The sequence below is a fragment of the Aedes aegypti genome, chromosome 2 (assembly GCF_002204515.2).
Source record: "Aedes aegypti strain LVP_AGWG chromosome 2, AaegL5.0 Primary Assembly, whole genome shotgun sequence".
Lineage (NCBI taxonomy): Eukaryota > Metazoa > Arthropoda > Insecta > Diptera > Culicidae > Aedes > Aedes aegypti.
The window spans coordinates 155,036,218-155,051,043 of NC_035108.1; the positions used below are offsets into that span (position 1 = coordinate 155,036,218).

Here is a 14,826-nt window from a genome sequence, read left to right on the forward strand (position 1 = left end):
CGTTCGACGGTACTGTAACTCTCAGTGCCGGCAAAATACCGGTACTGGAAGATTGTTTGCAGTAAATAGACAAACAATTTGCATTTTCTTCAAGTTCGCCAATAAGCACAAATTTGCAAAAGCTTTTTATGAATTATAATAACAAAATAAGGTCTTAAAATAATTATGAGTAAACCATTCTAAACTAATGAATCACTCAAAAATATGTGTTGACATTCAAGTTTTGTCGGACGAAGTGGACTATATTCATTTAAATCTGTCCTTTAACCATCTTTAGCCAACCGTTTTAAAAGAAATTCGAAAAAGTTACAGATGTATTGTGTAATATTGTATGTGGTGCGAGATGTCGTGCAAAATGAATTATTAATGGACTATTTTTATGTTATAACCTTGCATTTAATTCATAAAGCACGATTTAAAAATACAAGACATGTTCAAAGTTCAATGTTTAACTGTCATACGTGTGCGTAGTTTTGTAATTAAACTCTCAGACACGGAGATAGCTCTTTCTGGATCCATCCGGCTGTTGTTCGAATTGCCCATGCATCGTGAAGTGACATCAAATATTTCGCATTGAACTTGTCAGACCCGTACTTAGAACCGAAATATTCCGAAAAAAATCTATCAATCCTTTAAATGCTTCAATATACTGAAACCATTCTTTATATTTGTACTTAGTTGTCTAGAAAGCTTGATATCGATAATTTGGTAATCGGGAGGGTGGAGTGCAGCATGAAAGCGTCGAAACCGATTGTGTAAAACCAAGGATCGGAAGGAACATGAAGAGAAGTGAATATCAATACACTTGTACCTGCGAGGCACGAGTGAACCTATTTACATTACATTCGCCGAATGCATTGAACTGAGTGAGCGAATTCCCACTCACTGAATCATTTCGTGCTGTGGATTTCCAGTCAGTGAACGCTCATCAGCACTTAAACCCGAATGTCACTCGAACGGAATCAGAATGTAAACAATCATTCGGTATTGCATTCGGCTGTTGCGAAAAAGGACCACGTGATTATTGAGCTGAAATCGAATTCAGGTTAACTTCTGCGTTCATGAGTCCTCTCATGGCGTAGTGGTAACGCGCCCCAACTAGAGATCGGGGGGTCGTGAGTTCGATTCTCACTGAGAAGACGTGTAACTTTTTCACAAATCTTCACATCAATTTATCCATCTAATCCAATTGCAAATTATATGTAATGTTTAGCTTTTCAGTAGTTGTTAAACTTCCACTCGGCTGGCTAGCCGTAAACCACGATTCATAATTAAAAACAACTATCAAATGCGTTTTTGACGTCCATTATTACCAAGGGTATCAAGCCACCGTATGATGATATGTGAAGCAGGATCTCCTGGCGATTTCCCCGGTTTTGGCAACAGCACCAACTAGGGGTCGTGCACAAATTATGTCACGCTCCAAGGGGGGAGGGGGGTCGAGCCAAGCGTGACAAGCCTTACAAAATTTTCGAAGGACTCATACAAAAAGTGTGACAAAGGGGGGGAGGGGAGGGGATCGAAAAAGTTGAAATTAAGCGTGACATAATTTGTGTACCATCCCCTAGTACCTACCACTTCCATCTGTCTGGAAAGCAGTTTTCCGCTCAACACTTCTTTAACATCGTATTTAATATACTTTGAAACTCCAAGATCTGATCAGTCCTTAGCGTTACGTTAGGGATACTATGTAGACTGGCAACTATGTGAAACTTGAACAACGCCGGCATTTTCTCCATTTTCGTCAGCGTATAGTGCAGGTCATGCTTAGGGAAGAGTAATGCTTGCATCGTCACACTTCGTGTTTGACACAACTGTTGCTGTGCAGTATTGCAATAGTTGTGATTAACCTACGTTATCTTTATAGAGTGCTGAGCTACTTCGGCACTTGCAAGGTTCACTTCGGCATGTGGGGGTTTTCCTCGACCAAATTGTCTGAAATTTTGCAACAAGAAGCACTTTAATACGACGCATATTGTGGCAAAATATGAGCTCAGTAGCTTTAAAAAAAAAAACACTGCCGAAGTGAATCAAAAGTGCTAAGAATTGGATCCGGCTCCCTACTTCATCATTTAACAAGAGTTAACCTGCCTTAATTTGCTTGTAAACAGGGTGTTTCGTCCAGGGTTGACCAGGCCCTACGTTGTTATTTACTTTGGTCCCGAAGGGGCAGACGAATGAACGAACAACAATCTTCTGCTATAGCGACTTTTGCACCCATTTATACTCACCCCTAATTTCTTATTATCACAGTCGAATCTTGCATACAATTTCACAGTGCATATGTATTAGACTGGCCCAGCTCAGTATGGAAGAAAAATAAAGTTGTATAATTCCACGGGGCAACCCCCAGAATTATTCCTTAGGGTTAGATGAAGACTTCCTGAAAATTTCAGCTCATTTGGTCGTTCCACGAGCTGGCGCATTTGAATTGAAATTAATATGGGATTCCCAGCTCAAGCATATGGGAAACAGTACATCATCTACTGTTTGGTTCAGGAAAACTGTTGATCGCGTTCAATTTTACCCAGAATGTCAAAAACACTACTTGATACCATAGCCAACAATATTGTTGAAGGTTGTATCATGATTAAAAGTGATAAAGTTGGTGTTTTAACTATCTGAAATAGATCTGCAATACAGCTCTGCATTTCTTCAACATAACATGATGGTTACCACTAGGCGCATCATAGCCACCTATGACGCTGGGCGAGCTGCTGCGCAAGATGCATGTATATATATGACTGTACGGGAGTTCTGATCTAAGCCTAACTTTCAACAACTGAAAGGTTAATAAAAATGAGCTTAAATACAGATACAACCTTCTGCAATTATGTTCATTAGGGTATCAGCTAGTGTATTTGTCATTCTGGGCCCAATTGAACACGATCAATTAGTATACAGAACGAAACAGTGACCAAGGGTCAATTTTCAATATATTTGAAACGAAAATCCCATACAAACTTCGAATTGAATGCGCCAGCTGGTGGCGCAACCAATTGAGTTGAAATTTTGGGAGACCTTTTTTCTTACCCTAAGGCACATATCTAAGGGGTGCCCCGTTGAGTTTTACAACTTTTTTGTTTAAGGGCCAGTCTAATATGTATATAAGCAAGGTCTGTCATAAGATAGGTTGTTTCAGCTTTTTGACAGTTGGCCAGTTAGCCTACCTAGTTAAACAGATCTTGCTGTGCGCGATTGTGTGATTTGTGCGCAATAAATCGTATTGTGATAATCGTTGAGTCTAATCGGGGGAAAATTTCGCAGCGAAATCATGCTTGGAGGGATGTCAAAATTATCACATAAATCTAAACACTTGTGCAAGACCCAATACTATCGGTGATTTATTGCCCACCACCGAGAGGCTGTGCTCCTGCTCGGTGGGAGATACTCTACGGTTACAACAACGACTTACAACTAATATCAACAGTGAACGGTGCCTCTTATATATGTGAGAGATAGTACGGATGATCGTAATGTTACAATAGTTTGATGCGCCAACAGCCGCAACGCAACCCAACGCAAGAGCATCAAAGCGCTGCTGCTATATCTGAGCGCGCCTAGCATACAACGAATGAGAGACGTCGTTGCGGTGTGACCGAACACAGGGCATTTGAAGCTACTTGTCGCTTCACGGAGCAAACACCTAGGTTGCAGTCTTTGGTAACGTGTTCTTTTTGGACGTATTTCATGCACGATTGGGACCTGTTTAGTCTTTTTGTTTTTCGTTGCATGATAGCCAAAATCCGTGCAAATAAATCATATCTTCACCTGTTTTGCCTTCCAAGGGTTCACTATCAGCGGACAAACCAACCATCCCACCTACTAGAATACCGGAGTTATTTCTATGTTGAAGTTCTTTGTCGGGCACATAAATGTCAAAGTACATACTTTTTCGCGTTGACACTTATATCCCCGCCTACCTCCGCCAGTAAAAGATGTTCTGACAGTAGCGTCAGCGACATTATTTCTCTACAGTTTATAATCTCTATCCCTTAATAAATTTACAAACTCTCTATTCCTTAATACATTTACCAACCATTGCCATATTTGGAATTTCCTCTCATATGAATTGCACAACACACGTTCTTATTCATCGTTATCTGTTTTCTATTTCATGCAACGACGATTAACACCACTATCGGATGCTACTCACTCAACCTGCCATCTTGCCCCCAATCAGCCAAAAAGTTAGGGGAACAATGCTTCTACGATCAAACCTGCATCTACAACGATGAGCACGCTCTATGCGTGCAGATCAGCCACAACGCCATCTGCCAGTGTGCTCCCGGTTTCCACTCCGTTAGCTACGTAAAACCAACCAGACGTGTCTTCTGCACACAAGGTAAGTGTCCTTTTGCCTTTCTCTCCGTAATACATATCTACGGTCGGTGCTGGGGCGGACTGATTCACGGGTGGATGCGTTTTATTTTCGTTAATGGAATCCCCCAATCATCAATCTCACATGCGAAACGCGTTAGGCCGTTAAACTAAATTTACAACGGTGCCATATACTTAGGTTTATGTTCTATATTGAATTCTACATATTTCACCCAAAACCATAAGAATTTTCATGAACACGTGCATGATGGCATATAAAAATAGCAATATTGCTAATCAGATTAAGCTTCGCTTCATTGAGTGTCCGAAATATGATATTAAAATTAACAGTTCAAAGGCGTTCGTTGAGCATCCGGAGTAAAAGAAATGTCGGTCTCAAGCATCAACACATTAAATAATTTAAATCTATTTTCTTGTTTTATCCATGTTTATTCGGTGCTGTCAGTGAATGATATGGTTGCAAATGGTATATTTTTAGCGAATTTATTTTTTTTTTATATATTTATTTTTCATAGTCGACTCTTTATGTTAAATAATATGATGAATATTCATTATTTATACAGTTAACTCTCCCTTACTCGATATTCCATATCTCGATATTGAGTTAGAGAACCAAAGTAAAAGTTGGTTATCATGGCTACCTTGATGATCCCTTGGATCGCATTTGCATTAGTTTTGTGTTCTGTAACTCGATGGTCTCTTCAATATCGAGTTATGGAGAGTTAACTGTAGTTGAATCTAGTTTACCATCACAATGTTTATTGTTTTATGGAATAATACTACTTATTAATGGAATTCCAATGTTTCAGTAGTGAGAATCTTAGTATTTGATGATAATTTGGATACACTTATAGAAACTATTCTATTCTCAAAGAAAAAAAGAAACATTCCATGAAAAACTATTAAATATCAAAGTGAAAAATAGGATTATCAAGTAAAAACTGATATCCATCCATACTATAATCATGATGTGGGGCTATCTATAAACCACGTGGCACGTGGTCCCCATACGAAAGTGAACCCGGTATAATGAATAGATTCACGGTTTTTCGTTCATGAACGTAGTCAAGAGAACTCTTTCCTTTCCTACACGACCGTTTTTTATTATTATTTTTCAAAAATTGTCTCATACATCAAAATGTAAGAAAATGCTTCATAGAAAATATCTAGAGTTCTAGAAAAATTAAAGATTCGGCCAACGATTTCTGGATGTATTTAGGTGTCTTGTCAAAAACAAGGTTAAATAGCATTCTGAAAATGCATCAAACATTCTCTCAAAGGGTTCTACTAAATATTGTCCAACAACTATTCAAACAATTGTCTCTGAAATTTGATATAAGAATATATTGAATTTACTCTAATGAATTCCAATCGACTTCTCCAGGTACTTAGTCGGAAATTACAAGAAGATTCCTTTTCCTGAATTAAAATAAATCAATAGGAATTCGTGAACAAATTTACTTTACAACATAAGTGAATTTCCGCATGAATCTGAAACTTCCCAAAATATTTCGGTCCCCAATGTTGACAAGATTTTAAAAATGTAGATTTTCTGTGTAAATACTCATACTCCATGAATTAAGTAAACCGATTAAGCCCACATATTTTTCCTACAAGCAGAAAAAATCTATTTGTAGTCATGTTTTGGACTTCACTTTATCCACTGTAAGCAGCTTAAAATACACAGGCTGCCCAAGTAGCTTCTGGGGGATGATTTGAAACATATCGTTATGAGTTGAAACTTCTTCCGTCGCAAACTTTTTTTTTTTGCAAAATAAAACTCGATACAATCGGTTCCCGTTGAATTGGAACCGCACTGGATTTCTCTGTCGCATTCACGTTTCACCTCTTTACTATTTTCTTGGTTGCTTGTTTTTTTTTCTTTTTCAGATATGGCTCAAATAACTGCAGATCTTCCGACGCTTTTCGGTGTCACCAGTGGCATTGCCGTGCTAGCCGGGCTCATTTGCATGGTACTGCATTTATTTAGCAAAACGAAATACCCTCGACCTCGACATTTTGGCGATGCTAACCTTGCGCCGCCGATTTTGTACAACAGCGATACAGGTATGTGTTGGTTCACGTTTTTCCGGGTTGAGATTTCTTGGTCTTTAGTAGAGGTTTTTTTCTAAAGCTGTCACCTGTTTTTTTTTTTTTTTTTATTCCTAAACGAATAAGAGATGAATTTGTCTGTCTAAGGATGCATAGGATGATTGATTGGAAAGTTGGCACAGATCGTACAATCCATGAAAACTGAAATATCAGTGTTCGAATATCCTGAATATCACTCAGTGATAAATTGACAGTCAAATCTCTTAAACGCGGTAGGTAGCATGACACGCTCATCTTCAATTTCAACTGCCTTGACCAACATAGAAAAGCTGGTTGGTATGGGATCGATATATGAGTGTGTTATGTTGCCTTACTCTTAAAAACACATATAAACATAGTAGAAATACTTTTGTACTTAGAAGACAAACTTCTCTTTATAATGCATGAGATCCATAAAATAATTACGATTAAACAACTAACATATGACACGGTGCAACAAAACAATACCATACTTGAGCTCACAGGATCGACTTGCAGATTTCTTTTGATTTGTATAAAATAAAATCTGCATCTTATCTGGAAAAGGTAAATACAAGAAGGGATATAAGTTTACGCAAATAATCTTCTGAACACCTCAGCAAAATCATTCATAGGTTCTCTTCAGAATCGATCGAAGGTCTTGTAAATAATTCGTAAAAAATGTGTTATTGGTGTTTCGAGGTTTCTGCTAAGGATCTTGTTAGCAAGCTCATCATGTCATCATGAATCCAGGCACATTTTTTTCTCTAGAATTCCTCCAGAGATACCTTTAAGAGTTTTCCAATTCAATCGTTTCTCTAGACATTTTTCCAGGATTTTTTTGAATATTTCTCCAAAAATCTAACAGGACATATTGTACGAATCGTTGAAAATACACTATAACAATAGAAGCCCCGCGAAAAATTACTCGTTTATCGTTGTATGAACCGATCAAGGGCTTATGGTATGCATTTATTCAAGAATTTCAATCGATGGTTCCATCAAAAATTTGACAAAAGTATCTTCCCCAGCTTCTTTCAGAGAAGAAAAAACATTTAGGAATTCCTGAAAATATTCTTTCAAACACATACAATTATTTCATGATTATTCCAGGAACCTATGCAGAAACGACTTAGAAATCAATTATTTCTATAGGAATTCGCCAAGGAACTCCTCTAACGACACCTTCAAGATGTCCACTTAAGATTCTTGAAAATGGCTTACAGCTAATGAACTTCTCTTGAATTCTCCCAAAAATTTCATCACGATTTTTCGTTGATTAACTTTAAAATATATAATTAGGACCGTAGTCCGGGGTAACATTGATCATTTTTTTGAATATTTCTTAAATATTTCGTTTGACAATCCAAATGTTGCAAATTTTATATTTTTAAAACAAGTACTGCCACCCATAGCTCGCGAATATATACTGTATTTTGTTTTTTTTTTTAAACATTTAAGCATGTTCAAAAAAAATGTTTTAAGTGATTTAAATTTTTTTTAGCTGATATGGGGTAACATTGATCACCTATGTAAACAATGTTCGGTAATATTGAAAATGTCGTTGCTTACTTAAATCATGCCCCCGAAGCCGTATATGAAGGCCAAACGCTTACAGGTCAATTACTTTTTAAGTTTTTTTTAAATTAAAAACACCTCGAACCACGGAATACGCCTAAAAGTAGGCAATTTCCTAAGGGAATTCTATATTCTTAAAAGTAATTCGTTAATGTTGCCTAATTGAGCATACTTATGAAAGTTTTGTCAACGGAATTGTTTTCGACGATGCCATTTTTAGTAAGAACCGCATTTTCCTTGCTCATATTGTTTGCAGAACTTATGTGAGACATGAATGTTCGGTAGTGTCATCCTTAACCATTGAAATAATTGCTTCGAAAAGTTGACAAATTTACGCATAAGGTAAACGCAAATTACGCAAAATCTTCACTTTCATTAGCTTATGCATATAAGAAAGAGAAGCACCATTCATGATTTGAAAATGTTCCATCAATAAATGGCGATACGAACTATTTACGTGATGGGTCATTCCGATCAATGTTACCCGCTGATCAATGATACCCCGGATTACGGGACTAATAATGTTAGGGAATTTGTACAAATAATTTCTATTTTTTTCTAAAGAACTGCAAATCAATCTTCTTATGTGTCTTAACCCCTCTATCGGCAGCTTCATTTTAAACCGCTAAAAAAATATTCAAATCGCAATAACATTTTTGTTTCTAGATATTTTTGCACCATTCTTTCACAGGATCTAAAAAACCTCTTCTAGTTTACGAATATGTGGCGACATTGAAAATTGGTCACTAGGGCCCGGATAAATTCCAAAATTACTTGGGAGATCGACGCGTAGCCATAACCCACGTAAATATCTCAGGCTAAAGAATTTTTATTGTAATCGGATATTCACTCCTCAGAATGTTAATGCGAGTATGTTGTGAAAAAATGAAGCAATTTGGTGCAGCCGTTTTTGAGTAATGAGCATTTATGTTTCTGGTACCACCCTGGACAAATAAAGATCTTGAAAACTCTAAAACCTCATATCGTAGTTTTCAGATTTCTCCAAGAATACTGAACCGATTTTTATGATTTTTTCAGAATAGCTCCTTATTACCTGGTATTGTATAGTACACATTTTATTTTATTGATAAATTGACCAAAAACAAAATGGCCGCCAAAGACATTTTATATGGAAAATGTCGGTCCCTTAAAGAACATCGGAATATCTTCACAACCAGATCACCAATGATCAATATCGACACGGCAATTCATGGTTCATTCGCCTTTTTCACGTTCCGTCTTCCATCTGCACTTCGCTGTAGATGGTCCGTGACACCTTCCGTTCAAAAACACCAATGGCGCGTTGGTCCTCTGTACGTAGAGTCCATGTTTCGTGCCCATAGAGAAGTACCGGTCTAATCAGCATTTTGAAGATGGTTAACTTCGTGCGATGGCGAACTTTGCTCGATTGAAGAGTTCTGAAGAGTCCAAAATAGGCACGATTTCTAGCAACGATGCGTCTTTGGATTTCTTTGCTGGTGTCGTTGTCAGCGGTCACCAGTGAGTCCAAGTACACGAATTCTTCGACAACCTCGATTTCATCACCGTAAATATGGACTCGAGGCTGGGGGCGGGCCGTGTCATCTCTTGAGCCCCTCACTATCATGTACTTCGTTTTCAACACATTGATTTTTAGTCCGATTCGCCTGTCCGCCATCCTCTCAAAGTTGCGTACAACAATATCAATGTCGTTGGCGAAACCAAGAAGCTGAACGGACTTTCTGAAGCTCGTGCCACTCGTTGGTATTCTCACTCTTCTTATCACACCCTCTAACTCAATGTTGAACAGTAAACACGACAGGCCAACAACTTGCCGTAACCCTCTGCAAGATTCGAAGGGACTTGAGAGTGTCCCTGATACTCAGACTACGCACATCACTCACTCCAGAGTCGCCTTGATCAATCTTATTAGTTTATCCGGAAAACCGTATCCGTACATAATCTGCCATAGCTGTTCTCGATCGATTGTATTGTGATTTAAAATCGATGAAGAAATGATGTGTGGATACATTATTTTCGCGGCATTTCTGCAACACCTGGCGGATGGCTAATATCTGGTCCGTTGTTGCTCGTTCGCCCATAAATCCTGTCTGATATTGCCCAACAAATTCTCTAGCAATTTGTGATAGACGGTGGCATAAAATTTGGGCATACATACAGCAACTAGGTAGTGTTCGGAATCTATATTCGCACTGCGGTATGTGCGAACATTGGTAATGTCAGTAAAGAATTTTCCGTCGATTAGAAGTGGTCGATTCGGTTCTTGATTAATAACCAATGGTTATATTATCAGATGATCTTCAGGTGACCTTATGGATATCTTTGCGCGGGAAGAAAGTGCTTCGGACTCCCATACCACGACAGGCTGCAAAGTTGTTCCGCCCGATCATCTGTCAAGGCGGGTCCAATTCTACTCTGGCTACAGAGTAAAATGCACACACCTTGGTCATATACCTGCTCCAGCTGCGCATATAATGTCTCCTTCTCATCGACATGTTGACAGTGTACGTTGATGATGCGATGCGGTAGTTGAAGAAACGGCTTTTTATCTTCATCTTGCACATCCTTGGGTTGATCGGTTGCCACCCGAAAACGCGTTGCCGCGTCTTGCCCAACACTATGAAGCCAGTTCCTAGCTCATTTGTGATGCCACAGCTTTGGTAGAAGATAGCCGCTCGATGCCCGATTTTCCACACCTTCTGTCCAGTTCAACAAAGTTCCTGCAGCGCTACGGTATTGAAGTTATGGGGATGTAGTTCATTATAGATTAACCTGTCGCAACCTGCGAAACCAAGTGACTAGCAGTTCTATGTTCCAAGATTCCAATCCTAATCCTTATTTTGTCGCGTGGATCTTTGCCGATTGTTCCGGGTCGTATTATCTCCTATGTTAATCGCAATAAGGTTTTTTTACGGTGGCATAGGCCCAACACTCCTGTCTCGCCGGAGCGCCATCGTGCCAGCTCTGTTTAACGTCCCAACTAACACTAGGAAGATCGCGCTGATGGGGCTACAACCTTGGATTTAGCTGTGCGCGATTCAGCATTTCTTGCTCAGCTGCTGGATGCCAGAACAGACGCTGTTTGAGCCGCACCTCGTGGTGAACAGACGCTCGAGACGTATCTCATCAATCTAGCTGCTGTCAGATGGACAACAGTGCCCAGGCTGCACTACCAGCTAAGTATGCAACCCTTATCTGGTCTTTGTCATCGTTTGACCCACGGAATCGTGAGGTAGGAACTTGTGATGATCAGAGCTGTGTGAATCCCCAAACATAATGTGACCGGCAGCATGGTACAACGGTAAAACGTCAAGCCCATCTTGATCTACACTATACTTGTCAAATCCATGTTGAATCTGATTGAGTCGACATTGATCAAAACATTGACATGTCTTTCAAGTCGGTGTTGCCGATTAGCCGTTCTTGCCGTAATGCCGGTGCATTGTGTTTGACCCTTTTAACGCTTCTGCCTAGTTGTCGACTCATCGTCTGAATGAAAAACCAGTTTTTTTGTTCAAATTTAAAGAAATCCTCATGAAAATCTATCATTACATTATAGATAGCAAGTGTAATGCTATGATAGATTTTCATGAACATTGCTTTGAATTTGAGCAAAAAAACTGGTTTTGAAAATTTGTAAAACGATGATGGTTATTTTCCTCTTAAAGTGCTGTTTGGTTACTTGGGTGTGACGCATTGTTAACTTATGTCAAATCACTAAGATGTATGTGATTTGGGGTTGAAAAATGTTGATGTTAAAACCATAATATATCACAATTTAATCCATAATGTGAATAGTGATCCACAGTAGTGTATTCAACAACTGTTAGAATTTTTATTTTTTGTGAAACCCTGAGTAAATATTTCACACCAGATAGTTGACTTAGCAAAGTTCCAATGTTAAACAGGATAATTAATGCTATTAAATTAAAGTTTTATGTTTTCTATATTGTTTAATTTAATATGCTAGCTTTGGCACTAATTGATCAATAACTGTGGAGTGGTGGGAATCACTGAAGAAATTATTTAAGAAATCTCTTGAAGGAATTTCTGTAGGAATTCACATAACTTCTTCTTCTTTCTGGCGTTACGTCCCCACTGGGACAAAGCCTGCTGCTCAGCTTAGTGTTCTTATGAGCACTTCCACAGTTATTAACTGAGAGCTTACTATGCCAATGACCATTTTTGCATGCGTAAATCGTGTGGCAGGTACGAAGATACTCTATGCCCTGGGAAGCCGAGAAAATTTCCAACCCGAAAAGATCCTCGACTGGTGGGATTCGAACCCACGACCCTCAGCTTGGTCTTGCTGAATAGCTGCGCGTTTTACCGCTACGGCTATCTGGGCCCCCACATAAAGGATCCTTGAAAAAATACAGGAGAAATAAATAGAGGCGTTCTGAAGGAATTCCTGGTGTAAGTTTTAAAGGAATTCTTGCATGAAATGTTTAAGAAATCCTGAAGGAATCCTTGGAGCTCTTTCTAAAAGAATTCCTGTTGTAATCCCTAAAGTTTTGCTAAAGTAATAAGACTATCTCTTAAAAATCCTGAAAGAATGTCTAGAAATATCGATAAGAAATTTTTGATGGAATCTCTATAAAATAAAAAATAAATTCTAGGAAGATTCAGCATTAATTTTAGCTGAGATTACTGAAACCATAAAAAAATTGTACTAACAGTCGAACCTCTAAAATGCGCCAGGTATCATGATACGCTCTTTCTCAGTTTCAGCTGCTTTGATCTTCAAAGAAAACGAAAATTAAAATGTTAGATGGCATGGAATCAACTGTTTAATATTCTTTATATTATACTTGTTATTTTTTCTAAAAAAAATCTTGAAGGATTTGCTAACTGAATAACACTTGAGCAATTTCAGCATGAACTCCTGAACATTTCTTGGAAGGAATTTCTTGATTCATACAGAAATTCATGTATTATTTGGAGAAATTCTTGGATAGCTTCCGAAACTCAAAAAAAAAAATCTTTTGAAAAAATCTTGCAATATGTCACTGTAAAATCACTTAAGTGGTTTCGTAAGGAAATTCTGGAGATCACTGGAAGATTCATTAAATGGATCTCTAGAAACAATGGGGGAATTGCTTTGAAATTATCTAATGGAACTCCCGATAAACCTGTGGAGGAACTCCTGTAGGTACATTGGAGAAAATTTTGGATTGACCCCCAAACATGTTTTGTCTATAGTTCTGTGATCACACGTATTATTGATATTCTTTATAGCACATTCAAAAGGCAATAAGTTAATGTTACTTTTTAGGTATTTTGATATTTTTATGAACATTGTTCACTAAGGTTTTACTTGAAGTAGTGACATTTTTCAAAACTTACACTGAAAAGACGTGGCCAGTTCAGTTCAACATGTGACCGTACCTATTCTTATATCGTTTGAAGAACATTTGTTAAGTTTTGATGAAAAATCTAAAACTTATTTAAAATCAATCAACTAATCGCGTGCCGATATTTGGGATCACTAAAACATTCGTAAGACACAAAAAATCTTTGATTTCATACCGAATAAGCCATAGAGATTTTTATTAAGAAGTGTTATCACAAATATTTTAGTGTGTCGTTCTGAGGTTGGCCGCAATGGACTAAAGTTATTCCTTAGACAAGTAGACAAAGTTGTTTTGAAATAAATAAAAATGCCACAAACAATGGAGAAATATGCAAATGAAAATTGAGTTCAAGTGTGGTATTGATATTTGGGTGTATCCCTAACGGAAAATATAGCAAATCAGACAACAAATTTTATTTACGAATACTTTGTACAATCTGTTGCACCGTGGAAAGAGTCTTGCCAAATAACTCCTAGAATCTAATACGGTATGTACGCTTGTCTCTTTCTATTCTGTCTACTTTCCTTGGATCTGCGAATACTCCATTCAAACAACCATCGCGATTAAAAAAAATCTACACCAATAACTACACTAACAACAACAACATCAAACACAGGAATTCCATTGACAATACAGTCGGCAAGGCCGTCATCACGTTCCAGTCAACGATCTAGCGGCTCCATCGGTTCCTATGGCAATCGACGGCCGTCAAGTGCTCCCTTACACGGTTCCAAAGGTGTCTTGGTGTCAACCTCGCGTACAGGTGCGGCTAGATCTGCCGCCATATTGCTTGTATCATGTCACATATCTGCGCTTAGAAATAGTAGATCAACCGCCTCTAGTAATTCACAGCATCCGAGCGACTATCTGAGCGACGACAATATGACCAAATATCTCGAGCGCCAGCTGGAACACCAGAAACAGTTGCTCTATCTGGACATTCCGTCGCTCAGAAAGCATAACAAACTGTTGTCCAAATTTTGCAAAACCTCCAAATACGCCTCCAGTAATGACGACTCTAGTTACGACGAAGAGAACGACACTGGCCTCAATCATTACAGCTATGAGAACGATAGTGTTGAAATGGGAGCGCTGCCAACACCCGCTAGCGAGGTGGCAAATGTCGCGGTAAAAAGAACACCTTCACATCTCAATTTTATCCTGCTCCCAAATCCGACCGAACAAAAACCACACTACTATTTCCCACCTACTTTCACCTACTATAACCTCCTTTACCACCGACCGGTGTCGTTCTTTTTTGTTCCCAGCCCAACTAAACCTGTACTCCCCCCACAAATCAAGACAAATCCCAAGTAACAGTGTTAACGTATATAATATGCATATCCTTTATTCACCACGTTCTCTGTGTCATATATCTGTGTTGTACGGCTGTTATTCCTTCTTTAATTTTCCACCCCGATCCCTTTCGAGCAAAGTTTGTTCCTCTTTTCCGGAAGTAACCACCCCTCTGCTCTGAGGAAGC

General features: G+C 38.5%; 1 protein-coding gene across 1 annotated transcript in view; it reads left to right on the plus strand.

The window, feature by feature from the left end:
* LOC5579452 overlaps nucleotides 1-14,826 on the plus strand; it is a 108,443-nt gene that overhangs the window by 64,596 nt on the left and 29,021 nt on the right. Inside the window, exons 4-6 of the mRNA XM_021842854.1 lie at nucleotides 4,184-4,345; nucleotides 6,232-6,408; nucleotides 13,960-14,106. Coding sequence (XP_021698546.1) covers nucleotides 4,184-4,345; nucleotides 6,232-6,408; nucleotides 13,960-14,106 — 486 coding nt within the window. The remainder of the gene's footprint in view (nucleotides 1-4,183; nucleotides 4,346-6,231; nucleotides 6,409-13,959; nucleotides 14,107-14,826) is intronic.